Source organism: Artemia sp. Qi Xiang Cuo, chromosome 9 (genome assembly GCF_049724085.1).
Source record: "Artemia sp. Qi Xiang Cuo chromosome 9, ASM4972408v1, whole genome shotgun sequence".
In the NCBI taxonomy this organism is placed as follows: domain Eukaryota; kingdom Metazoa; phylum Arthropoda; class Branchiopoda; order Anostraca; family Artemiidae; genus Artemia; species Artemia sp. Qi Xiang Cuo.
In genome coordinates this window covers 48,608,708-48,635,194 of record NC_142802.1, presented here as the reverse complement: position 1 = coordinate 48,635,194, position 26,487 = coordinate 48,608,708, and the positions used below count along the sequence as shown (strand labels likewise).

The 26,487-nt window shown below is 35.4% G+C and overlaps 1 protein-coding gene across 4 annotated transcripts in view; it reads right to left on the bottom strand.

Moving 5' to 3' along the window:
• The window catches only part of SK (small conductance calcium-activated potassium channel), a 570,542-nt gene that overhangs the window by 86,257 nt on the left and 457,798 nt on the right, over positions 1–26,487 (bottom strand). For all 4 annotated transcript variants that reach the window (XM_089094647.1, XM_089094648.1, XM_089094645.1 and 1 more), the window contains 2 exons: positions 22,190–22,325; positions 10,032–10,142 (listed from right to left, as the gene is read on the bottom strand). In XM_089094647.1, the coding sequence (XP_088950773.1) occupies positions 10,032–10,142; positions 22,190–22,325 (247 nt within the window). The remainder of the gene's footprint in view (positions 1–10,031; positions 10,143–22,189; positions 22,326–26,487) is intronic.

The following is a 26,487-nucleotide window of genomic DNA, read 5'->3' as shown; positions in this document are numbered from 1 at the left end:
TAGTTTTAGGAGTTATGAACCATTTTATTTTTATTATGGGGCGTGATCGTCTCTTACTAGGTTTCTAGGTACTGCTGCAATTCGGACTGAATTATTTAAAAATAAATATGTTTTGCATCGTCATATATATAATGATTCCTTATAACACTTTGGTTACTATGGACTACAGAACGTTCTTTAATGTAACTACCGCTGGAACCCTGATATCCTACATGGTCTAGTAGTTAGGATAGCTAGCTCTCACCCAGTTGGCCCGAGTTTGATTTCCGGTTGGGGACTTTTTAATTATGATGATTTCTTAAGAAATTTAACTAAAACAAATCTGCGTTACTATCGTTTCTAAAGATAAGCATGGGTTGCATCATCATCTATATAATGATTCTCTTTAATACTTCAGTTACTATGGGTTACAGTTCGTCCCTTAATGTAAAATTAGCATAAAAATCCAATTCTTTTGATGGATCTATTGATTTTAAAATTCCGTTTCTTAGAGTTTCAGTTACTATTGAGACGATTCGCTCTTACTATACAGTTCGTTACCATGAACTGTTTGATTAATGTAACTAACTACCACTGCAACCCAGACTACCACTGACACCTCGATGTATATTACTTATAAAGAAACCTGATTACAAAAAGGAAAAAGCCTACGGCTTTTCTTCTTTGGAATAGTGAGAGACGATCCTCAAAGAATCAGGTATCTAACTAAGTGCATAATTTGTTCTTTAACATAAACTTCATCAATCAGGTATTTTAATATACCCTAGATTGTCTAGTGGTTAGGATAGCCGGCTCTCAACCAGTTGGGTCAATTTCGATCCACGGTATGGGAAATTTTTACTTATGATTATTTCTTAACGAATTCAATTAAAATAATCATCTATATAGTGATTCCTTTTATTACTTCAATTACTATGGGCTACAGTTCGTTCCTTAATGTAATATCGCCGTAGTCCGATGTATGCAATAGCTTGTTATTCCAATGATCGTCTTTTATTGTAAAATTTTAAACTAACTATCGCATTACTCTTTTTAGAAACTCGGATTACAAACAGGAAATAGTCTATGGCTTTTTCTTAGTTGGAATAGTATGAAACGATCCTCAGTATGGCACCATACCCCAGATAAGCAACATTTCAAAAGATGCTTGTATTATCTTATTTTTAGTCAATATGCCCTGTATTTTTTTTTACTAGGTTTCAGCTATATACGTTGAAACTTACATAGTCCCCATTTATAATGACCGATATCGATCTATTATATATAATGTAACAATCGTTCCTTACTAGGTTCCTAGCTACCGCTGCAATCCGGAAAAATGTGTGACGTGATCGTCTCTTACTAGATCTTCTTTGGAATGGTAAGAGACAAACCTCAAAGAATCAGGCAGGTACCTAAGTCTAATATATGCAATAGTTTGTTCTTCTAATGATCTTCCTTTAAAATAACCTCTTTGCATCTTTTGCATCTTTTCAACATATTGTAAACATTAAACTTTTCAATGTGATTTCTACGATACAAATCATCACTCTTGTATTTCTTTTCTTTGTTTCCAAGAGACTGATTTGATGTAATTTTGACGATCATCATCCCTGTATTTGATGTTACTCCGGATCGATGCACACTTGCTAGTATTCAGGCGATAAGCCTCATCGTTCCTTTATTTGACGTTTCTCTGGATCGATGCAGGCTTGATAGTAATAAGGCGATAAGCCTCATCATTTCTGTACTTGTCCTTCACATGTTCTGACGGTGATTTGATGTAATTTTGCGGTACTCTTCCTTATCTCTATATTTGATGTTTCTCCAGATTGATGCAGCCTTGATAGTATTCAGGCGATAAGCCTCATCATTTCTTTATTTGTCCTTTGATGAATTGATGCAATTCTGACGAAACTCCTCGTCAGTTTTATATCTTTTTAAAACTGGACGTTTGTGTAGAGCTGCTGCTTTCTCATCCTGCATATATCTATTTATGGCAATCAATTTAAGAGCATCCTTGTTTTTCTCATAATTCTTTTTCCTTTTGCCAGTAACCTGTTTAGCTCGACTTTCATATCTTTCTTTCTCCTTAAGTTTCTTCTTTCTTAAGTGTGAAACTATTCCAATTAATAATTTTCTTTTGGAAATAAATATTATCAAACAGTTCGTGTTTAAGTCACGTATCGAGTACCAGGAACTTAACAGAAATGAAACTAGTTTTAAATTTTTCAGGTATTTTTCTAGTTTATTTTAAAACTATTGCTCAGATACCATAAATATTTTTGCAGTTTATAACTTTAGCGATTCTTAACTGAAAACTAAAATAAATAGAAATTGATTTTTTTCAATTTTTTACGTCACGTCACTCATTACGTCACATATGGTTACTAGTACAAGATCGGTGTTAGATATTACGTCACACCACTTATTACGTCATATATGATTATTTAGTCGACAACCGGCGTTAGAAATTGGACTTTCTTCAAAAATCAAATATGTTTTCCCAGGTACACCCCTGGGAAAAACAAACAACAAACAAATAAACACGCATTCGTGATCTTTCTTCTGGCTAAATATACCAAATTTCACATTTTTTGCAAATAGGAGCTTGAAACCTCTACTGCAAGGTTCTCTGATACGCTGAATCTGATGGTAGAATTTTTATTAAGATTCCATGACTTTTAGGGGGTGTTACCCTTTTTCGAAGACAGGCAAATTTTCTCAGGCTCGTTACTTGATGGGTAACTTTACACTTGATGAAACTTATATATTTAAAATCAGCACAAGAATCTGATTCTTTTAATGTATCTATTGGTATAAAAAACCGTTTTTTAGAGTTTCGGTTATTATTGAGAACAATCACTCTTACTATACAGTTCGTTACCACGAACTGTTTGAAATATACAAAATGATCGTCTCTTACTAGGTTGCTAGCTACCACTGACACCCGGATGTATACCAGTTATAAAGACACCTGATTAAAAACAGGAAAAAGTCTACGGCTTTTTCTTCTTTGGAATAGTTAGAGACGATCCTCAAAGAATCATAATTTTTAGTTAACTAAGTCCATAATTTTTTATTTAAGATACACATCATTAATCAGATATTTTCATATATCCTAAATGGTCTAGGGGTTGGGATAGCTGGCTCTCACCCAGTGGGCTCGAGTTCGATTCCCGATATTGAAAATTTTTACTTATGGATGTTTCTTAAGAAATATAATTAAAATAATCATGCATATAATGATTTTTTTTTATTACTTCAGTTACTATGGGCTACAGTTTGTTCCTTAATGTACGACGATTATGATGTCATTGATCAATCTTGTAAAGCTTTTACTGGAAAGATTCTATTTTAAAAATATATTTTTTAATTACAAATGTCACAAGATCTAGCAGTTTCCTTTAAAATGAGCCATTGAACAACTCCCTGCGATTTTCCAGTGTCAAGCTATTCGTGGAAAATAAAAAAAAGAAGAAAAAATAAAGATGTCGTTTAGGCAGAATGCTATAATAGCTGCCACTTATCTTGATTTTCGAGCCAATATATTTCCCTTGCTGTTCAAGCCAAGGGACAGGAAGTTTCCTACATACGTGTTTCGGAAGAGGCGGTTCATATGGTGTACTTTTTGTTTCGATCTGAGTCATGGGCTATTATATTTCTTAACATTGGACTTGATCGTCTCTTACTGGGTTGGTAGCTACCGCTGCAACCCAGATATGTTGATGCACCTGACTAAAAATATGATGTACCGACATGATGTACCGACAATGTTTATGAAAAACCGACAATATTTTACATTTTTTTTTATGATGTACCTGACAGAAAGTGACAAATTTGGCAGTTTGATGTAGTGAAAGTTGGTTTGTTAATAAAGTATTATTCATAATATTCTTAGCCGTTCCTGAGATATTGCAGATATGCCATTTCGACAACATGGATGCATATAGATTCTTTTGGTTTAGTTCAACGTCCTCCCTTAGTATTCCAGAAAATGTTTAAACTAGACACCCTCATCTGGTCGTAAGATATTGCAGATACATCCTTTCGAAAACTTAGATACAGAGAGTATTTTTTTATTCCACCAACACCTTCCTAATGGAAAATGAATTTTTTCTTTCCTTTCTATCTTCTTTGAAACTTTTAACTTGAGACTTTTATTCGTTCCTTAAATAGTGTAGATACACCCTTTTGACAACCTGGACGTACATAGTTTCTTCTAATTTTGTTCACATCCCCCCTCGACCTGTCTTGAGAGTTTCAGCTTAATGCCCCTACCTATTCTTTAGATATTCCAAATAAATCCTTTTGACAATCTGGATGCAGATATTGTCTTTTTATTTAGTTCGATAGCCCCCTCAATGCCATTTGAAATTTTCAACTTAATGCCCTTAACTGTTCCTGAGATATTACAGCAAAACCTTTCTGACTACTTGAATACACACGCTGTTTTCTTGTTGAGTTCAACATCCCCTTCAACATTCCCTGAACGTTTCAACTTAATAGCCAACTCAACTTGCTTTGAAAGTTTGAACCTAACACCCTTAGCCGTTAAGGAGATGTTGCATGTACGTCATTTTTATGACTTGGGTGCATATAATGTCTTCGTTTAGTGCAAATTGCAACTTGGATACACACTGAAGGCTTCACTAAAAACATCCACTGAAGGCTTCAAAATAAAAACCTTAGCCTTTTCGGACACCTATGATAAAAAATACCCCCTTCTCAATTATAAAATCTGTATGTAAACAATGGGCAACTTTACAGTCCTTGTCCCAGGGCTTGTGAGGGCTATGTAATCGATGGAGGAATAGTTATAAAATGTTTTGATAATTATGAGCAAAATGGCCATCTAAAACTTGGATCGGATGTCTTTGCATATTGAGGGAGGACATAAAGCTAGAAGGGGTATGGCAGGGGTACTGATTTTCATCCAATTACCGTGACTCTTAAGAGGCACACTAGAACTTTCATTTTCCAATTAATTGAGATATTTTCAAAGATTTTATGACCACTACTTCCTGACGAAACGGCTAGAAAAAGAATATTGACATCACATTGCTATTTACTTAGGCAGTAAACTTAGGCTTTAGGCTCTTTACTTAGGCTTCCTATGATTTCCATTTAAAAAAAAACGAAAAAAAAAAAATACCAACCCTACATGTTGAAAAAACATATTAACCGACCCACTATTCCTCCCTACATTTCGTTGAAATGACACCACTGTATTAGAACAATTGCTGTACCGCATCGAAAATATTTAATCAAGGAGGCACACTTGTGCCTCTATAAAGAGGCGACCCACCACAATGTTAAGCGATTTCCGGTCCTAGAGGTCGCAGAGAGACAGCGGTAATCGCATTTTGTAGCCCAAGCTCAAACTAAGAAACGTGCAAAATTTCACCCCCCCCCCCTCCGACTTTATCTTCATGGGTAAAAGTGGGCCGGAAGTTTCAACCCTCCGACCACAGCCCCCCTTTAACGTTGTCCGATTGGGTTGAAATTTAGAGGTTAAGCTTATCTAGGGCCCGGGAGCTTATCCTCGAAATTTCAGCTCAATCCGATCACTCCTACCCTGTTTTCCAAAAACCAAAAATAGCCACTTAAAGTTCAAAAAATTTTTTTCTTAGCCACGCCTACATGCCACAGTTGACAACTGATCCGGGTGAATGAGGACTCATTCGAAGCAGAATTCGACCTGTTAGGGCCTTTTGATATTTTCAGACCGAAAAAATTATCCCCCGAATTTACATTTACGAAAAACCTCGTTTTCCTATAAGAACCCGCTATAAGCGGGCTCTTATCGTTTTCCTATAAGAGCCCGCAAGCTGTCAAATTAGCTAACAGTTATCAAGCAATAATAAGTAATAAACTGTACAAAAACGTGCAGAAATTATTTGAAAAAAACTACATTTTCTAAAGAGTTAAAGAGGCTGAGTTACAAGGTCGAACCTTAAAACGTACAGGGATTAGGAGGCACAGTTGAGGGGCTGCCGCCCCCAAACCCCCGCTTTCGCAGCCTTTAAATAAAAAAAAGTTTTTTAAACTGAAAGTAAGGAGCGACATTAAATCTTAAAACGAACAGAAATTATTCCGTATATGAAAGGGGCTGTGCCCTCCTCAACGCCTCGCTCTTTACGCTAAAGTTTGACTTTCTCAAAACTCTTTTTTTTAAACAATAAAAACTTTAGCGTAAAAAGCGAGGCGTTGAGGAGGGCACAGCCTCTTTCATATACGGAATAATTTCTGTTCGTTTTAAGATTTAATGTCGCTCCTTACTTTCAGTTTAAAAAACTTTTTTATTTATTTAAAGGCTGCGAAAGCGGGGGGTTTGGGGGGAGGCAGCCCCCAACTGTGCCTCCTAATCCCTGTACGTTTTAAGGTTCGACCTTGTAACTCAGCCTCTTTAACTCTTTAGAAAACGTAGTTTTTTTCAAATAATTTTCTTTTAGAGCAGCAGTCAAATCAAAGCATTTAAATTTGCCTGTGCTCATTGTTCTTAGGTAATCATAGGCAGCGCAATAGCGCTGCTTACGTAAAGAACGCTGTTGGCACAATGTATTATTTATTTTTTTTATTTATTTATTTTTGGTTGGTCTTAGACCAGGGCACTTCGTATCGAAGGAGTTGTCGTAGAAACTTGAAAAAGGGCTCATTTGATTGGAAATTGAAAGGGCTAGTGCTATTTTTAATTGCAGAAAGTGATTGGAAGGCAACTAACATCCGTTCCACGCCCACCATTTCCCCAAACACATCCAATCAAAATTTTGAGATAGCCATTTTGTTCAACGTAGTTGAAAAAATCTAGAAATTATCTCTGAGGAGGATACTCCCCCCCCCACACTCTTCGGGGCAAGGTTTGTAACTTATGCCCTGGGGGCAAATAAGGTTTTTATTGGAAGCGTTGTCGTAGAATCTTCAAAAAGGGCTCATTCAATTGGAAATTCAAAGGGCTAGTGCCTTTTTTAATAGTCGAAAGTTATTGGAGGGCAACTAACCAAAATCCAAGTTTTTAGATAGCCATTTTGTTCAACGTAGTTGAAAGTTCTGGAGATTAGGTCATTGAGGATGACCAACCCCACACAGCCCCCAGGACGAATAAAGTAAGAATATAATTTGTACTTTACTGAAAAAAATTCTTTTAAATGTTTTCACTTTTGTAACTTTGAGAAATCAAAAATTAATTGAGGTTTTAAGGAATAAATATCAGCATATGTATATTAAACTCACAATCCACATTTTTTTCAGTAAATTCATTTGAATTTTTTTCTGTACAGTACAAATTATTTTCTGGCTTTTAGAAAGCATGGGGTTTAGAACCCTACTCATATTAATTTCTGCTCGTTTTGAGTTTGACTCTGTTATTTATTTTTATTTCTGTTTGTTTTGGGTTTCATTTATTTACTGATACTGATTTGTGGTAGTTGTATGCTTGGGAGGTTATTTGATTCTATTTTTGTTCATTTTTGGTTTAATTGAGTTCTTTACTTTTTTTTGAAAAACTTATTTTGTGGAAAAAACTTTTTTAATTAATATTAAAAAGTGGTTAAATTTGCATTTGCAAATTGGTTTTGCGTTTTTACTGTTAGTAGAAAGTTTGGCCTGTGAACTTCATGGCCCTGCATTTTGGAAGCTATTTTACTGGAGTTGATTTATCTTTAATACCACATAATCCAATTTTTATTAATTTTAAAAACCAAAAAAAAAAACAAAAAAAAAAAAAACGGCTTAAATGGAGAGGATAGAAAAAATATCTAAATTTGGAATAATAGTATGCATCACCAATAACAATTTATATCTGATTTCAAAATAAAATAAGACGTTTTCCGTCACGCACAATTTTTGTACAAAAATAGCTTGATATTTCATTTTCGCGAATGTACACGAAATTTCTTTATAATTGAAGGTACTTCTTGATATTTGACTATTTTGCATTTTATGCTTTAAATGCCTCTATTTATGCTGATTACAATATGTAATAAGATATCTTCGAAGAGCAATAGTTTTATTTAAATAATATTGTTTTAAATATATGTTTTTGGAAATTTTTGGACTTTTCTACGATTGATTTTTAGAAGGCACAGTTTTCCTCTATCAAAATGTGATATTACTTTCTTGATTTAGTGTTTTATTTTGAAACCAAAAATTTAATCAGAATATACCATCGATCATTGTTGTCATGCCACTTCAAAACATTCAAACCTTAGAAAATAAATTTTTCATTAGCTTACTACTACCAATAAATATTTGAAACAGATGGCCTACAGTAAAAAAAAAAAGAAGCAACACAACGGTACTTATTTAGAATCTGATGAACACGCGAGAAGTGAAGTTTCATTAATGCTAATGAAATAAAACAAAATAGGATGAATATATAATAGTTTATGAGCAAATTTGGGCTATATATTGGGGGGTGGGGTAAGGTGGGGGTAAAGCATAGCATATATTAAATGTGTAACCTAACCTAACCGAGGTACCTTTTTGCCCCTTCAACCCCCAAAAAATAAAGTTTAGATCTTTGTCACGTTGTGCGGATGAAGGATGACAGATTGCCGAAGATTGTTCTTTTTGGCCAACCGTCTAGGGCTAAACGGAAAGCAGGTCGTCCCCGTCTCGGGTGGGAGGACGTCATAAAGAAAGATTTAAAGGAAATGGGAACTTCGTGGGCGGGCGTAAAAAGGGAGGCTTTGAATAGATTGGGGTGGAGGAGGATCGTGGGTAGCTATGCTGGCCTCAGGCGGCTTGGTGCTGCGGTGAGTTGTTAGTAGTAGTAGTAGTAGTAGTTTGTCACGGAATGAGCAATACTTCACTAGGCAGCGAAAACCTGTTTTTCATATAGCATCTTTGAGATTTTGATGCGGTCTTTCTCGCGTGTTTATTGGATTCTTAATAAGTACCAAAACAGCATTTTGTTCTGGTAGGTTAACAATTTTTTGATGCTGTCATAAGTTGTACAGATTTACTAGGGAGTAGCCGATATTTAAGCATGGAAAACAAGCCCAGTCATTTCAACTACAGCACTATCTATGAATTTTATTGCACAGTAACAATCAGCCCAATAAGTGGTTTATTTTAGAGCTGTTTCCATAAATTAAACCCCAAGCAAGATTTTGTGCAAGTATATAATATCTATTTTGTATATGCAAGTCAACAGAAAAGGCAAAAACACAAAAAAACTTAAACTCCACTAAAAATAAATAACATAGGCACTGTAGCAGAGCCGTTATTAAGGTTCTAGTAAAAATGAGGCTAAACTAAAAATTCATCATAACAATGACTAAATGTTTTTGGTTCCTTTAAAAGGTCTTCAGAATTTTAATGTTTGTTAGGATGAGCCCTCTCCCGATTTTATAGGACCATCAGTTTGAATGTATCTACCGTGTATAACTTGGCAACAGACAAAAGGTCAAAGATGAATCTAATTGAGTATAGGTGTGAAGGTACAAGGTCTAGAAACTACCCCATAATAGGAGATAAAACTCATGACAAACCGAGGGGACACACAAAGCCTTAAAAGCGGCAGGTAAGAACCGAGTTTCATAAAAACATTCTGTGTAAAAAAATGTGCCAGATCCAGAGCCTAAAAACAGAAACTGCATAGTATTTATGAAACATAAGGCAGAAGTAAAATGTTTGTTGTCGAGTTTTACTAATTGTTTCTCCTAATTTGTGTATATTCTTCCCTTTAGGAACAACAGCCCGGTGTAAGCAGCTTTCTTATTTAAAGGGATCAATTATCCAAGAAGGGGAAGATAGGCTGCTTCGTGGGTTAATAAGGTTTGGGTCTCCCCGTTATATTGTGGCAGTAGGAAATTTTATATTGAAGGGAAGGATGTCAAATGGAGTTTAATTTTTCTTTAGTATTTGTCTTTTTTGTACATGGTTTTAAAAGGCCTTTAAATACAGATTATTATTATTATTATGGTTTGCATCTGCTAGCAACCATATTACTGTTGAGGCGTTTGAATCAATGGTTATTAGTAGACTGACCATATTCGAGTACAACCGAATCAGTATTGATTTTGCAAGAAAAAAAAATTGAAACTTACTCTTTTAGTTAGCTGCGTGTCCATCATGAAGTTGTGCACATGTTTTTCTGCCCGGGATAATTCCAACTTCCTTGATACGACAGCAACAAGCAACGCTGTACAACCTGCGCCCTAAAAATAGATGTACCACTTATAATACAGACGTATCCGATAGTACAATACAAAATAAAGACTTTTCATCGTCTTTTATCTTATAGAACGTCAAAAATTAACAACTATGCAGGGAAATAAATCTTAATAAGATGACCTAACCATACTGCAGAAATACGGGCAATCTAGTAAAGAACTAGTTGAATTCCAAGATCAATGAGAATGCTAAATAATGGGCTGAATGAAAAACAAAATCCAGTAAAAATACAAAACAGAAAGATAGGTACCATGAAAGGCAATTCTGGCTGATATCATTTGTGAAATAATTGCGTTTAGTCTATTCCCTTTATAGCAAAATTGTATAAAATAATTTTTACTTTTTAAAATAGAATAAAAGGATATTTGATTCGTTTAATCAAAAAATCGACTAAATTCTTTGCAACACAATATTATTTGTTACTGTTGTATGAATTAAGTAGTTAGAGAGTTTCAGCAACTTCCATATGGTATCCGCTCTGGACAGTATCCTGGATTTCTTTTTCGGGGTCGGGGTTGGGGATATAAGAAACTTTAAAAACCATAAAAAATATATTTATATGCATTTAGTTCTGTTTTTAAGAGTCAGGCAAATACTTTTTTTTCGGGGGAGGGGGGGGGGGGGGTTGGGGTCAAACCCCCTAATTCATCCCTTGGATACGGACTTATGCCCACTACAATGCCTTTCTCACAAAAAACGGAAAGTACAGCTATATTGGTTATAATGAATGCTCATAAAATCAAATCTGCCCCTAAAGTTTCTAAATTCCAATTTGAACTTTTTTATTTCTAACATGTAAAGAAATTTGGGCATTCTAAAAATAAACAGTTCTATGAGTATTCCCCCCGAATAAATCGCCTCCCCCCCGCAAATAAAGAAAAATCTTTCCGAACACCCCCTCCCCTGCAGAAATAGGGAAAGGCTGAAAAACATGTCTGAAAAAAGTTCCCCCCCCCCACCCTGTCCGAAAAAAGTTCCTCCGCTCGGTATTTTTCAGTTTGTCTTCCGCTTTTTATTTATTTTTTTTCAATCCATAGATACTAATCCTGTCAGGTTGAATGGAATCGGTTCCCACGTTATACAAAAAATTGATTTTTTTTAGGGGGGGGGGGGTTGTATTATGTGCCAAAACCAATTCTCCGTATTCCATACTCATATTTCCAGATACCATATAAAACTCTGTTGAAGGATAGGTATGTTGATAAAGTTGTTTTAATTTGGTTCTCTTAGTTTCCATTGTACATCGAAACGAAGCATAACAGCTTTTGGTATTTTAAGTGATTGGCTAAACAAAACGGTTTCCAAAACAGGAGTTTTTTAAAGAAAAGTAAAGGCCATGTCAAAATATAAGACAAAGAGAAATAAAGTCAAATAAAAATTCAATTTTAAAACGAACAGAAATTACTGTCAATGAATAAATGAAACCCAAAACGAACATATATCAAACCTAAGGATATCAGATAATGCTAAGGATGAATAAATGAATTATATGCAGTCATAAACTAAAATGAATAATCAAATTAAACAGAAATTGTAACAAATAAGAGTAGGGCTAACACCTCCAAAATGTTTCACTGTCCAGAGTCACGATCGAGCTGCGTCTTTTTCTGAAAGAAGTTGGGTTTATTTTGATGTTTAACCTCTGAACTGAGTAAAGATTGTTCTTTTGGTTCTGTCTAAGGAAATTATGAACAGTGCGCTTCATATAATTTGCTTGTTTTTACGCAAGGCATGCAGAAAAAGAGAATTATATGAAAAAACACAATTTATAAAACATGATTTCCTTAGATAAAACAAAAAGAAAAATCTTCCATGAGTAAACAAACTAAGCAAGAAAAGAGCACTGATTTGTGATTATAGATGGTGCAAGGCTCAATTCTGACTGCTGAATCATGAATGTTGAAGATCTTGCGATAACTGCTTATACAGGCTACTTAAAAGAAACATGCGGCATATAAAAGACTACGAAACATTTAAGGGACTACGAAAAAAATTTAACACCTTGATTCCATGGCGCACTGGCCAGAAGCCCCTCTTCCACACTCTGAAGGTAGGTACGCAGATGTAAACTACACGAAAATGTAAGAAATTATGGTAAAACTGTAACATGAATAACAAGTGTCCTTTCCGAATTTATCAACCAAAAACAACCTTAAAATCACACCAGTTGCAAAAATTATCTTAAAGTCTCAGACTTGCGGTTTGAAGCTTTCTTTTAATTAAAAGGCAACGTCAACCATCAAAACAAGCAAAATATCAAATCTTTTCCTTATATTTAGAAAAACTATTTCTAAGACAAATCTTAAGGGAGAAAGAGGAAGATTCCTGGAGAAACACCCCCTCCCCCTTTCAGATTCGAGTTCTTTGTTTTGTTTTAATATAAACGATTGCGTAAAATGGTTCTGGTTGGGATATTACAGTTGGCTTATATTTTTATTAGATAAATATTGCACTACAGAACTTCAACAATATACATGTCTATGTCTACAATAGCTCCAATATTCTCTTTTACAAAAATAAGCTTCTAGATTGATTAAAATATGGAATGAGAACCTCAGCCTTTTCCTGTCTCTGTTTGGGAATTGAAACGAATATTTCCAACAAACTATTGAATTTAGCGTCATCATTCTCTTTTGTGTTAGCAGTTGATTTGGTCTTATATTACACATTTGATATCACATTCGGCATCTAGAACAGCGTTCTTTTGTCAATAGGTACCGAAATGGCTGGCAGAATTCCTTAAATGACTTTTCCAAAGCGTTGTCTATTTTTCTCTAAGATTGGCTACTTGGAAAGCCTCCCAAATTTGTTACCACTTGAAGAAGAAAGATGTATTCCTTCCTTGGAGCTTACCAAACGTCTGAAACTTATATTTTTTCCCTTTTAGAGACACATCGCTTTCCTTTTTATTGCAAATTAAAAGGCTAGTCTGTACCTTCAAAATCATCGCTATTTCCTTGAACTTTTATTTGCAGACAAGCAGGAAAGCTGGGGAATTCATTTTGCTCGACATTCCGGTAAATTTTGTTGATTTGCCAACTTGTCGATTGATCGGGCAGATCGATTGAAATCTTATCAACAATCTTATCTTAATTCTTTATCAACTGGGCCAATACAACAGATTGGAGGCAGGTCCTCCGTACGTGATGCCTCTCACCATAGGTACCCTGAATTTGAAATAACTATAATATCGAGTTTATAAACTCCCAGTCGAATTTACAAGTGTATCCAAAGGGCCGCCGAGAGTCACGACAGTCTCGGGATAATACATTTCTCACAGGCCCTTCACCTCCCTCTACTGTGTCCTCAAAATGAAAAAAGTTGTAAAAATGCCTCATTAGTAGTCATAATATACTGTATCTTGAAAAATACCGCAAGTCATCCTCTTTTCTGAACTAAAGATTAATAACAAAATTCTTATTTCTTTGCGTTCAGGAATTTTTTTTTATTGAATTTCCAAAGTTGTTTCAAGATTACTAAGTTCCATAGCCTTCCCCTAATGTCTGAACTGAGTTGTAGGCTAATGATAAAAAATCACTGATTTTTTTTTCTTTAATTGGGATAAATTGGAGTTATGAGCCAACTGTTGATGAAAAAAAACAAAACAAAAAAACTAAAGAATAACGCAAACCAACAAAACTAGTAAACTTTGGCATTTAGAGTATGCCTGCCCAGCATATGTCTAGCCCAGCCTGGGTATATAGCATACCCAGGTAATTTGAGGGACGGCTATGTAAGGGGGCTTGGTTGTAGTTAAACTGAAATCAATTCTTAAAATTCAATTATTAGCTATTTGTGGAACGAAATGAAGTAAGAATTTTGCTATTATAGCCTAGTAGTGCTGTTATAGCCTAGCTTATTTCTATAAATAGAAAAAAAGTGTGGTTTCCTGTATTTATTTCTTGTCAATAGATGGTTTAGAATGTCAAATAATGCCAATAAAAAAACGCAAACTTTGGCAAATAGCCAACCGGTATTCCCAAGCATTAAGGAGGAGGGAAAGAGGCATGGAGGAAGTTAGACTCGAAGCAACTTTTAAAATCTAGCAAATAAAAACCCCCCTGAACTTAATGAAGTAAGTATTTTATTACTGTATTATTTAATTCAAAATATTGTCCAGAATTAGTTTTACGGCGAGGGAGGGATTCGAAAAAATGCTGTGGAACATGTTGAATGTTCCAATGTGGAACATTGTGAAACCACAAGAAATTATCTAATAGTAAATTTGGGACCTTGGCCTCCTAGATATGGAACTACCTTTTTGCATGTGGAAGGAGTTGCGTCAAGTCCGAAAGTGCTTTACAGAACTTGATTGTGGACAATTTTATTTGACGAAACATTCGAATATTAATTAACAAAAGATGGACAAGATCTGGAGCTTTTTAGTCTCATATCATGGTTCACAAGAAGATAAACTGCATTTTACCCCTTTTAGATTACATTTGCTCCATAAGGACATTCTGTTGCATCGAATTCCGTCAACACTGCACTTTTAAATAGGTCAGAAGACGGGAACTTTTAAATAGGTTCTCCCGTCAGAAGACGGGAGAAGGGGCTAGGGGGCTTTGAAACTGGCTGAACAACAGTTTTTCCCTGATAAGATTGAAACTTAAGGCTGTAAGCTTTGGATCAAGGGGGACCTAATGTACAAAAATATTACTGGACACTCCTCCCCCTCCAAAAAAATGAGGCCAAAAAAGGGCCAAAACTTTTGCCCATATCCGATCTAAACTTATATCCTTAAGTCTTTGGCTAATAGCGCATTAACAGTGGTAGGGAAAAATATTACCTCCCGGCCCAAATAGATCTCATCAGTGACGTAAAAAAAGGTCAAAAACTTTGTGCCGGCCACTATATATGAAGGGAGTAGTCATTCGATTTGAAATGGAATAACATAGAACCCTTTATCAGATGAAAATTTACGAGATAGCAATTTTCTTCATAAATGCCAGAAGACAAAATAAGCAAACTACCCGAGTTGACATCAACCCGCTGTCCTAGGGGAAGCGGTCCTACATCATAGGCAGCGCGCTAGCGCTGCCTAAGTAAAAAAAAGATGTGGGCACAATGTGTTTTTTTTCTTCTGCCGGGCACTTCGTATCGAAGGAGTTGTCGTAGAAACTTCGAAAAGGGCTCATTCGATTGGAAATTGGAGTGGCTAGTGCCCTTTTTAATAGTCAAAAGTGATTGGAGGGCAACTAGTCCCCCCCCCACGCCCATCATTCCCCCAAACACATCCAATCAAAATTTTGAAATAGCCATTTTGTTCAGCGTAGTTGATTTCCAAATAGAAAATTTGTTTTTGAGGAGGACACTGCCCCACAAACCTCAGGGAAAGGGTTGTAAGTTATGCCCAGGGGGCATATAAGGTTTTTATAGAAGGCGTTGTCGTAGAAACTTCAAAAAAGGCTCATTCGATTGGAAATTCAAAGGCCTATTGCCTTTTTTAATAGTCGAAAGGGATTGGAGGGCAACTAGCCTCCCACGCCCATCATTCCCGAAAACACATCCGATCAAAATTTTGCGATATGCATTTTGTTCAGCGCAGTTGATTTCCAAGTAGAAAATATATTTTCGAGGAGGAAACTCCCCCACAACCCTCGGAGAAAGGGTTTTAAGTTATGCCATTAGGGTATATAAGAACGATGTTGGCACTATGTACTATGTATTTTTTTTTCCTTTAGAGCAGGGCACTTCATATGGAAGGGGTCGTCGTAGAAACTTCAAAAGGGGCTGATTCGATTGGAAATTGAGAGCTATAGTGCCCTTTTTTATAGTCAAAAGTGATTGGAGGGAAACTAGCCCCCCCCCCCCCCCCGCCCATCATTCCCCTAAACACATCCAATCAAAATTTTGAGATAGCCATTTTGTTCAGCGTAGTTGATTTCCAGATAGGAGATATGTTTTAGAGGAGGACACTCCCTCACAGCCCTCAGGGCAAGGGTTTTAGGTTATGCCCTGGGGACATATAAGGTTTAAAGAAGCCGTTGTCGTAGAAACTTCAAAAAAAGCTTTTTAAAAGGGTGTATGAGGTTAAAAATTGCTGAAAATTTTTCTCCAGCATACAAATAACAGGCCAAAATATAAATTCTTAAAAAAAGAAAAGATTTAATGTATCATTTTCTTTTTCCCTTAAGAGACTACGTCAATATTAAACTAACAGAAATTAATTCAAAAAAGTTTTTCCACAAGTAAGTTTTTCAAAGAAAAGTAAAGAACTCCACTAAACAAAAAATGAGCAAAAATAAAATCAAATAATCTACCAAGCGTGAAACTACCACAAATCAGAAACGATAAATAAATGAAACCCAAAACGAACAGAAATTACAATAATTAACGGAGTCAAACTCAAAACGAGCAGAAATTAACATAAGTTGGGCGCAAAACCCCTACGCCTTCCCAAGGCCAGAACAAAATTTACACTTTACTGAAAAAATACAAATGAATGTGCATTGTAAGTTTAATATACATATACTGATATTAATTAATCAAAATGTTAATATTATTTGATTTATTAAAGCTATAAAAGTAAAAACATTTATATTCTCAGTAAAGTGCAAATTTTTGTTCTGGCCTTGGGAAGGCAAAAAGGGGAAAACACCCCCTAAAAGTCATGAAACCTTAATGAGAATCACAACATCAGTTTCAGCGTATCAGAGAACCCTATTGTAGAGGTTTCAAGCTACTATCTGCAAAAATGTGGAATTTTGTATTTTTTTTGCCAGAAGAAAGATCACAGATGCGTGTTTATTTGTTTTTTTGTTTTTTTTGTTTTTTTTCTACAGGGGTAATCGCATCAATCCAGTAGTCCTAGAATATCGCGCGATAGCTCATTCGAAAGGAAATTAAAACTTCTAGTGCCCTTTTTAAGTGACCTAAAAATAGAGGGCAACTAGGGCCCCTCTCAGGCTTATTTTTCCCCAAAGTCACCCGATCAAAATTTTGAGATAGCCATTTTGTTCAGCATGGTCAAAAAATACAATAACTATGTCTTTGAGGGTGACTTAATCCTCCATAGTCCCCGGCGGAAGGTCTGCAAGTTATGCTATAGCAAGAAGGGCTGTAACTTTGCCAAATATGTTTACATATAGTATTGGTTATAGGGAAGTATACAGCCATTTTCAGGGGATTTTTTCTGGTAGGGGGGGGGGGGGTTCAGGGGTTACGTGAAAAGATCTTTCCATGGAGAAAGTTTTCACGGGGGAAGGGAAATTGCTATAAAGGGGGCGCCGGATTTCCCAGAATTATTTAAAAAACGATCAGAAATTAAGTAAAAAAAACAACAAGTTTTCAACTGAAAGACTTTGTGCCCTTTTTAGGATTGTGCGCTTTTTAACAGCCGAAAGTGATCTGAGGGAAACTAACACCCCTTCCACGTCCACCATTTCCCCAAACACATCCAATCAAAATTTTGAGATAGCCAGTTTGTTCAACGTAGTTGATTTCCAGATGAAAATCATGGTTTTGAGGAGGAGACACCCCCCCCCCCCACAGCCCTCAGGGCAAGGGTTGTAAGTTATACACTGGGAGCATATAATGTTTTTATAGAAAGGATTGTCGTGGAAACTTCAAAAAGGGCTAAGTTGATTGGAAATTCAAAGGGCTAGTGGCCTTTTGAATAGTCGAAAGTGATTGGAGGGCAACTAACCCCCCTCTCACGCTCACCATTTCCCCAAAAACATCCAATCAAAATTTTAAGACAGACAATTTGTTGAACATAGTTGAAAGGTTCGGAAATTATGTATTTTAGGATGACACTCTTCCCACAGCCCTCAGGGGCCAGGGCAAGGGTTGTAAGTTCTGCCCTGGGGGCTTATAAGGTTTTATAGAAAGTGTTCGTAGAAACTTCAAAAATTTTTCATTTGATTGGAAATTGAAAGGGCTAGTGCACTATTTAATAGTCGAAAGTGATTGGAGGGCAACTAAAGCCCCTCTCATGCCCACCATTTCCCCAAAGACATCCAATCAAAATTTTGAGATAGACATATTGTTCGACGTAGTTGAAAGTTCTAGAAATTAGGTATTTGCCAGCGTTGTCGCAGAAACTCCAGAAAGAACTCATTCAATTGGAAATTTAGAGGGCTAGTGCCCTTATTAATAGTCAAAAGTAATCGGGGGGCGACTGCCCACCCTCACGACCATCATTTCCCCAAACCCTTCCGATCATCATTTTGATATAGCAATTTTGTTGAACGTAGTTGAAGGGTCAGAAATCATATTTTTGAGTATGACAACCCTTACAGCGCTCAGGGCTAAGGTTGTAAGTTATGCCCTTGGGGAATATAATATCTTATAGAAAGTGTAGTTGTAAAAACTTCAAAAATGGCTCTTTCGATTGGAAATTGAGACGGCTATTGCCCTTTTTAATAGTCGAAAGTAATCGAAGGAAGAATCACACCCCCCCCCCTCCAACGCCCATCATTTCCCCAAACACTTCCGATCAACATTTTGATATGGCCATTTTTTTCAACGTCATTGAAAGGTCTGGAAATTATTTCTTTGAGGATGGCAACCCTCCCCCCATAGCCCTCAGGACAAGTGTCGTAAGTTTTGCCCTTAGGGCATATAAGGTTTTAATAGGAAGTTTTGTCGTAGAAGCTTAAAAAAGGGCTCATTCGATCGGAAATTGAGTGGACTAGTGCCTCTTTTATTAGTTGAAAGGGATCAGAGGGCAAATGCCACCCTCCACGCCTTTCATTTCCCCAAACACTAGCAATGCAAATTTTTAAATAGCCATTTTGTGCAGCCTATCAGAAAGGTCTGGAAATTATGTCTTTGAGGATAACAAAGCCCCCCAGCCCACAGGGCAAGGGTTGTAAGTTATGCCCTGGGGACATATAGGGTTTTTATAGAAAGTGTGGTCATATAAACTTCGAAAGGGCTCATTGGGTTGGTAATCAGACGCTCTAGTGCTCTTTTTAAGAGTCAAAGTGATCAGCGGGCAGCTACCCTCTCCCATTTACACGTACTCCATATCGTTACAAAATGTACCTAAATGAGATTTTGAGATATATAGCTATTTTATTCAAAATAGTCTAAGTATCATATAACAATGCTTTCGGGGTTGAAAAGAACCCAAGAAATTAGAGGCAGATGTTGTAAATTGTGTCCAGCTGGTATTTAAGGTTCTTATGATGGTTGTTTAACTTCAGAAGAGGCTCAGTCTTTCTCCCTTAAAAAGACTATGTCAATATAAAACAAACAGAAATTAATAAAAAAAAATTTGCACAAAATAAGTTTAAAAAAAAGAAGTAAAAACTCTATTAAACCAAAAATGAACAAAAATAGAATCAAATAATCTACCAAGCATACAACTACGACAAATCAGTGTCAATAAATAAATGAAACCCAAAACAAACAGAAATTAAAATAAGTCAAACTCAAAACGAGCAGAAATTTATCTGAGTAGGGTTCTAAACCCTATGCTTTCTAAAAGCCAGAATATAATTTGTACTTTACTGAAAAAAATTTTTTAAAATTTTTTCACTTTATAACTTTAAGAAATCAAAAATTAATTAAGATTTCAAGGAATAAATATCAGCATATGTATATTAAAATGACAATGCACCTTTTTTTCAATAAATTCATTTGAATTATTTACAGTAAAGTAGAAATTATATTCTGGCTCTTAGAAAACATAGGGTTTAGAACCCTACTCAGATTAATTTCTGCTCGTTTTGAGTTTCGCACCATCGAAATTTTGAGGTAGCCATGTTGTTCTGCATAGTCCAAAAATGTAATAACTATGTTTTTGAGGATGACATAGCCCCCCACAGTCCCAGTGGAAAGGGCTGCATGTTATGAACTTTCCCCATTGTTTACATATAGTATTCCTTATTGGGAAGTATACAGATTTTTTCGGGAGGGGGGGGTGTATTTTTATGTGGGGGGGGGGGTATATCGGATGATCTTTCCATTGAAGAATTTCTCACGGGGAAAGGGAATTTTCCATGGATGTTCAGCCAGATTTCTTTAAAAATTGTTAGAAATAAAAAAAACAGGTTTTTTCAACTGAAAGTTAGGAGTAATATTAAAACTTAAAACGAACAGAAATTATTACGTATATGATGAGGTTCTTCCCCTCGTCAAAATCTCGCTCTTTACGCTAAATTTTTTTTTAGTACTTTAAGAGAGGTATTTATTCTAATAAAACGGACTTTGTGATTCAGGAGTCATTCTTAAAGAACTGGGACTAAATTCAAAATTTTGCGTAAAGAGCGAGGTATTGACAAGGGGGTGATCCCCCTCATATGCGTCATAATTTCTGTCTGTTTTAAGTTTTTCACTTGAAAAAACTCGTTTTCTTTTTATTTAATTGCACTAAGTCACGACTAAGTCTCTTAATTTGAATCAGGAATTCCCCCGTTTTTCCACCCTGATACAAAACTTGCAATGTCTCTCCTTACTCATTCTGTCACCGAGTCAGGATTTGGCTATTTTTTTGTATTAATTTAAAAAAAAATTCCAAAAAAGAAGTTTTCAAAGAAAAGTAAAAAGCCATATCAAACTTGAGACCAGCAGAAAGAAATTCCTATAATAATTCAAACTAAAAAAATACCAGCAATTACTATTAAAAAAATAAAACCGAAAACGAACAGAAATTAAATAAACAATCATGTCAAACGTAGAAAGAGATACCTACCTTTCGTTTGAAAATTGGGCATTTTAGGGAAGGGTTAGTTGGGATTGTTAAGAACCCGATTTTTCCACCGAGTATACATATTTAAATTCCTTACATGATTTTAATTATCAGAATGTACAAAGGAACATATTTCACAAGTCCCTATTTAATAAGGCCCAAAAAAAATGTCGAATAAAAATTATTTCATATAAAGTTACATTCGTTTTAACGTCTTCACATGCTTAATATATTAAAAACATGTGAGTTAGATAAATATGAAACAAGTTGACCTTTAATCACAAATTTGACATGTTCAGCCAGCATGTCCAAATTCGCAGAGTAGATCAACTATCTTTAAATTGCAAAAAAGCCTCGTCAAATTAGTATATATGATTTTTTAAAGTAACCTTTTAAACTTTGAAAGAAGAAATAGATATCAGCTTTCCTGAATTTTCCCTAGAAGGGAAGCAGAAAACCAAAGGACCTTTGTAAGCAAATTTTTCAACGTCTCACCAATACAATTAGATTAAAGACATGAGTCATTTTTGTACAAGTTCATGGTCGATATCAAATTGATGTAAGTTATAAAGGCATAAATGAAAAAATTTGACAGGTCGAGGAAAACGATTTAAAAACCTCAAGCTAAGCAAAGTCCCGTCCGTTTCATGCCCCTCGTTTTCACTTATATTCATAGATTCTCAATAAAAAATATTATCTACTTTTTAGTCCAAGGAGTTTAACAAAAGATTCTTTTTTTTTATATTTATTATTTTCGACTGTTTATTCTTATCTAAAACTAAAAGGTCTTTAGTATTCTCTAAGACAGAAGTCTGTCTTAGTTCAAGATTCAAACCTAAGTTACCACGGAAAAGGGGAAGTGTTCTTACCGCTGCGCAATTAAGTCTTGTATAAATGTGTTTGTTTTATACTGTTTGCTGTGTGCAATCCCCTGTTTACGTTGTTTTATTTATGCAAGAAGGAGTATATAAGAAAGGGAAATTTTGATGCTGTATTGCTCCACTTAATCGGAAATGCATATACTGATAAAATTTGGAAGTAATTGACGGAAAATGACTAACAAATTAAATACAATTATTTGACAAACATATAGAAAAAGGTACAAAAAAAATCTGTGAGTTGGCGGAAACGAGTTAATAATGATAATTAATATAAGAGCGTTCCCAATGAACTTTTGACCCTAATATTGATGAGTTGAAACCACTGATAAATGATTGGACTGCTGCTTGAAGAAAATTATTTTATAAAAAAAACGTTTCTTTTACAACGGTGGTGAATATTCAATCATTTTGTAATTGGTTAATATATTTAAAAACACGTAATTGTAGATGCTAGCCTCCTCTCTCCCCCGCCGCAGAATAACAAAACCCGAATAAGTTGTCAAATACTTACCATTATACCAGTCGTCACTGCAATTCCTCTTCCACAGTATGTGTTTGGAACAATATCACCGTAGCCGACACTTAAAAACGTTATTGCTATGAGCCACATTGAGTTCAATAGGTTTGCGTGGTCTTCATCATGGTGCCTGCCAAAAGATATTCCTTAAATTATTTTCTTTTAAAATTAAGCAAATTTTTAGCAATTTTTAATTAATATTATTTGCGTAGTGAATAAAGACAAATTTGAATAATTGTAAGTTAGGTTTGGTTAAATATTGTGATAATACTGAACAGGGCCTTATTACGCATATGTACGCAGAAATTGATACCAAATTAAAGAGATACGAATTTACACAGCAAAAATAGGCATATCTTGGATCCTAGCCCCTCTTCTAACTCTATAAAACCAAGATTTATAGTTTAAGACTACTAACAGACTTTTCTTTTAGCCTCCCAATGTTCATATTAAAATATTTCACCTTTGCCATCCTTAGGGTAGTTTGTCTGTCCGTTTTAATCCTAGACAACACTACATTTTGTATGGAACAAAAAATGTATTTCCGCAGGAAGCAAGAGTCTGCATTTGTGTCCAACACGAGCCAGCTCACTCTGCCGTCGGTTTTAGCTGGTTTTGGACTATGTGAGGAGGAACGCCTTTCCACCGAATCAGGACTTAGAACAGTTTTTACTCCGAGTCCAGACTATATTCGTTTTGCTGTCAGGATTTAGTTAGCTTTACCATAGAATTGGTTTGCAGCTTCAACTTGGCAAATTTTGTATTAATTTAGGACTCCTGTATTAACTGTTTTTGCAGTCTGTCGGTCCACACCTTAGACATAGCTGGTTCCTGCACTGGATCAGGACTTAGCTCATGTTTTCTCCATTGCTTGAAATTAGCTCGTTTCTGCAGTCACATTGTGGTCACACTAGGCACAATATGTCTATCTTTTAGATAAAACGCTTGCAGTAGGAAAGGGTAAGCGGTTTGGAGGTGTCATAGGTCCATGTTGTATGTCCAATCACATAAATCTAGACTCTGGTTTCCAAAAAACTACGACATGACCACCTTTTAAGTTCCCACGAAATCTCTTAATTTCAGATGTCAGGTGAGGCGGGAAAACGAATGGTACTGCTGCAAGTACCAAACAAGTATCGCCATCTTTCCTGTTAGAGTGTATCTGCTAAAAATGGGCTAATTTCATAATATGTCGAAATACTTATGATCACACTGGGTATACATGCCTTTCAGCAGAAAATAAAGAAATAATAAAAAAAACAAGGGAGATTTTCAGCCTCGAGGGCTTAATCTTTCTAACAGGAATACTGGGGATATTGTTTATGAAAATTTAATAGAAAGCGAGTCAGCTGACACTCCTTATTCCTGCGCAATATAATCTTTGAATGGTCTTTCCTTTGTTCTTTTTTCGTCAATTCTATGGTTTTGTGTAGTTTACTTCAAAAAGTAAGCGTTTTCCCTTTATATATACCTTTTTTCTTCTCTTTTTTTTGAGCACTAAGGACGGCTTAGCGGAAATCTTCGCCAAAATACTTAGTAGGGAATCTTTATTTTTTGAAGTGAATACTTCTTTTTTTGTCGAAAGAATATCCCCCTGGATTCAAATTCCAGAGCAATGAAGTGTTATGGGGGTACCTGGGAGAAAAAAAAGGAACAGGTAGGGGGCTGGTACTCCTCCAATCGCTTTCGATGGTAAAAAAATTACCTCAGATTTTCAAGTTCAGATGGGATGAGATCTTTCCCAAATTTTACTATTAATAATAATAATAATAATAATTTATTATAAGCCAAAAAACAGGCCTTACAGAACAGTATTCTTAATTACACTCCACAAGAAAAATAACATAAATATCAAGTTTCACTCATTGATGTCAACGGTTCATTTACATATTTATATAACTGCCTCATTGTCCTTTTTACAGTCGTTTTCAGGATCCCCGGGAACACCAAGTTACCACCCTCAAAATAATTTTCCCATAATATAGAAAGTTGCTGGCACTCGGTGAGAATATGGGCCACATCCTAAATACCTAGGTTACATGGGAATAAAACTTCAATGTTTCAGATGTTTTAACTGCCTGGGTCCACATTTGGACTTTTATTCCTGGTCTTTTATTCTTCCTACAAATATAGCCAAAAACAGCTCAGCCTGATCTGAAGGTCTTAGACCCCCATACCTAATATATGATCCTAATCCTAATCCATCTAAAACATTTTTTATTTGATACGGCCACGATCTTTTACGTTTCGACCGTAGCATCTCCACATAAGCTGCTTTTGCTAAACTATCTTCTGGCAGACTTAGAACTTTTAGCCAGTAGGACGTATAATGATTCTAGGACGTATAACGCTGTTTGCTTACACAATGCTACTGTGTTGATTCAGAGTTTTATCAAATAGTTCGTGATAACGAACTGTAAGTAAGGAGAGGTGCGGCTTAATAGTAACCGAAACTCTAAGAAACAGTCTTGATAAAAATGGATACACCAAAAGAAAATTTTGATGCTTATTCAAAATACACAATATTCATCAGAATCATTTCATCAGAAAGCAAAAGTTCTAGTGCCCTTTTTAAGTAACCAGAAATATTGGAGGGCAGCTAGCCCCCTCCCACTCCCTTTTTCCCCAAAGTCGTACAGTCGAAATTTTGAGATAGCAATTCTGTTCAGCATAGTCTAAAGGCCTAATAAATATGTCTTTGAGGATGCCTTGACAACCCACAGCCCCGGGGGAAGGGCTCCAAACCATAAACTTTGCCCATTGTTTACATTAAATAAAAAAAAAACACTTTTTTATCTGAAAGATAGAAGCGACATTAAAAAACTAAAACGAACAGAAATTATAACGTATATGATGGGACCCCTCCTCAACACCTCACGCTTCAATATGAAATTTTTAGTACTTATAAAAAAAAACTTCTTGTTGTTGTAAATAAACGAATCTTGTGTTTCAAGAGTCGTTCTTAAGGAATTGGGATAAAATTCAAACTTTTTTTGATGGTATGATTCTTTTACTTTTAGGGGGTTTTCCCCCTTTTTTGTAAATCAGACAAATTTTATCAGGCTCGTAGCCTTTGATGGGCAAAACTAAATTCAAGGAAACTTACACATTTGGGTACTTATGTATTATAGCAACCCCACTCAAGAAGTGAAGTTAGGTTAATCCTAATTAAATATGCCAAAATATGATGAAAATATAACACTTCTTAACAAAATTATGGAAACTACAGAAGAAAATTATGGAAAGCAGGCCGACCAGAACACATTATGTTAAATACCTAATCTAATCATATCTGTTTATTAAATATTTAATGAAAATATACCTACATCGTAGTTTTTCTCGATGAGACTAGTCTAATTATAACCTACTGCAGACAGATAAACAGGTTTTTCTCTGATGTTACAGATCAAAATTCTCGAGTAGAGTTGCTATAATACATAAGTGCCTATATTTGGAATGAGCATAATAGATTCTTTTGATATGTCTATTAGTATTTAACTTCTGTTTTTGTTTAAGTTTCGGTTACTATTAAGCCGAAATATACATCAGATAGGAGCCTTACTTACATTTCGTTACCAGTCATTGTTTGGTATAGTATTGGCTATTGGCAAGCATACATATATTTTTTTGGGAGAGGGTGGTTCTCGGCAGGGAGTGGGGGGTTACGTTGGAGGAGCTTTTCATGGAGGAATTATTCGTGGATGAAGGGAATTTCCAGGAGTTGGAGCTGGATTTCCCGGCATTATTTAAAAAATGATCAGAAACCAAATAATAATAATATAAAAAGTAATTACCTGTAATATATATATATATATATAAATATATATATATATATATATATATATATGTATGTATGTATGTATGTATGTATGTATATATATATATATATATATATATATATATATATATATATATATATATAGTATATATATATATATATATATATATATATATATATATATATATATATATATATATATGTGTGTGTGTGTGTGTGTGTGTGTGTGTGTGTGTGTGTGTGTGTGTGTGTGTGTGTGTGTGTGTGTGTGTGTGTGTGTGTGTGTGTGTGTGTGTGTGTGTGTGTGTGTGTGTGTGTGTGTGTGTGTGTGTGTGTGTGTGTGTGTGTGTGTGTGTGTGTGTGTGTGTGTATATATATATATATATACATACAGTACTGGGAGCTCAGTGGCCTCGCCGCAGGGTTCCGGCACTCGGCATGCGGCAGGCTTCTATATATAGGTTCTTACTGTCGCTTGTCTTAACAACGAAGACCATTTGAGCCTGTTCTTGAC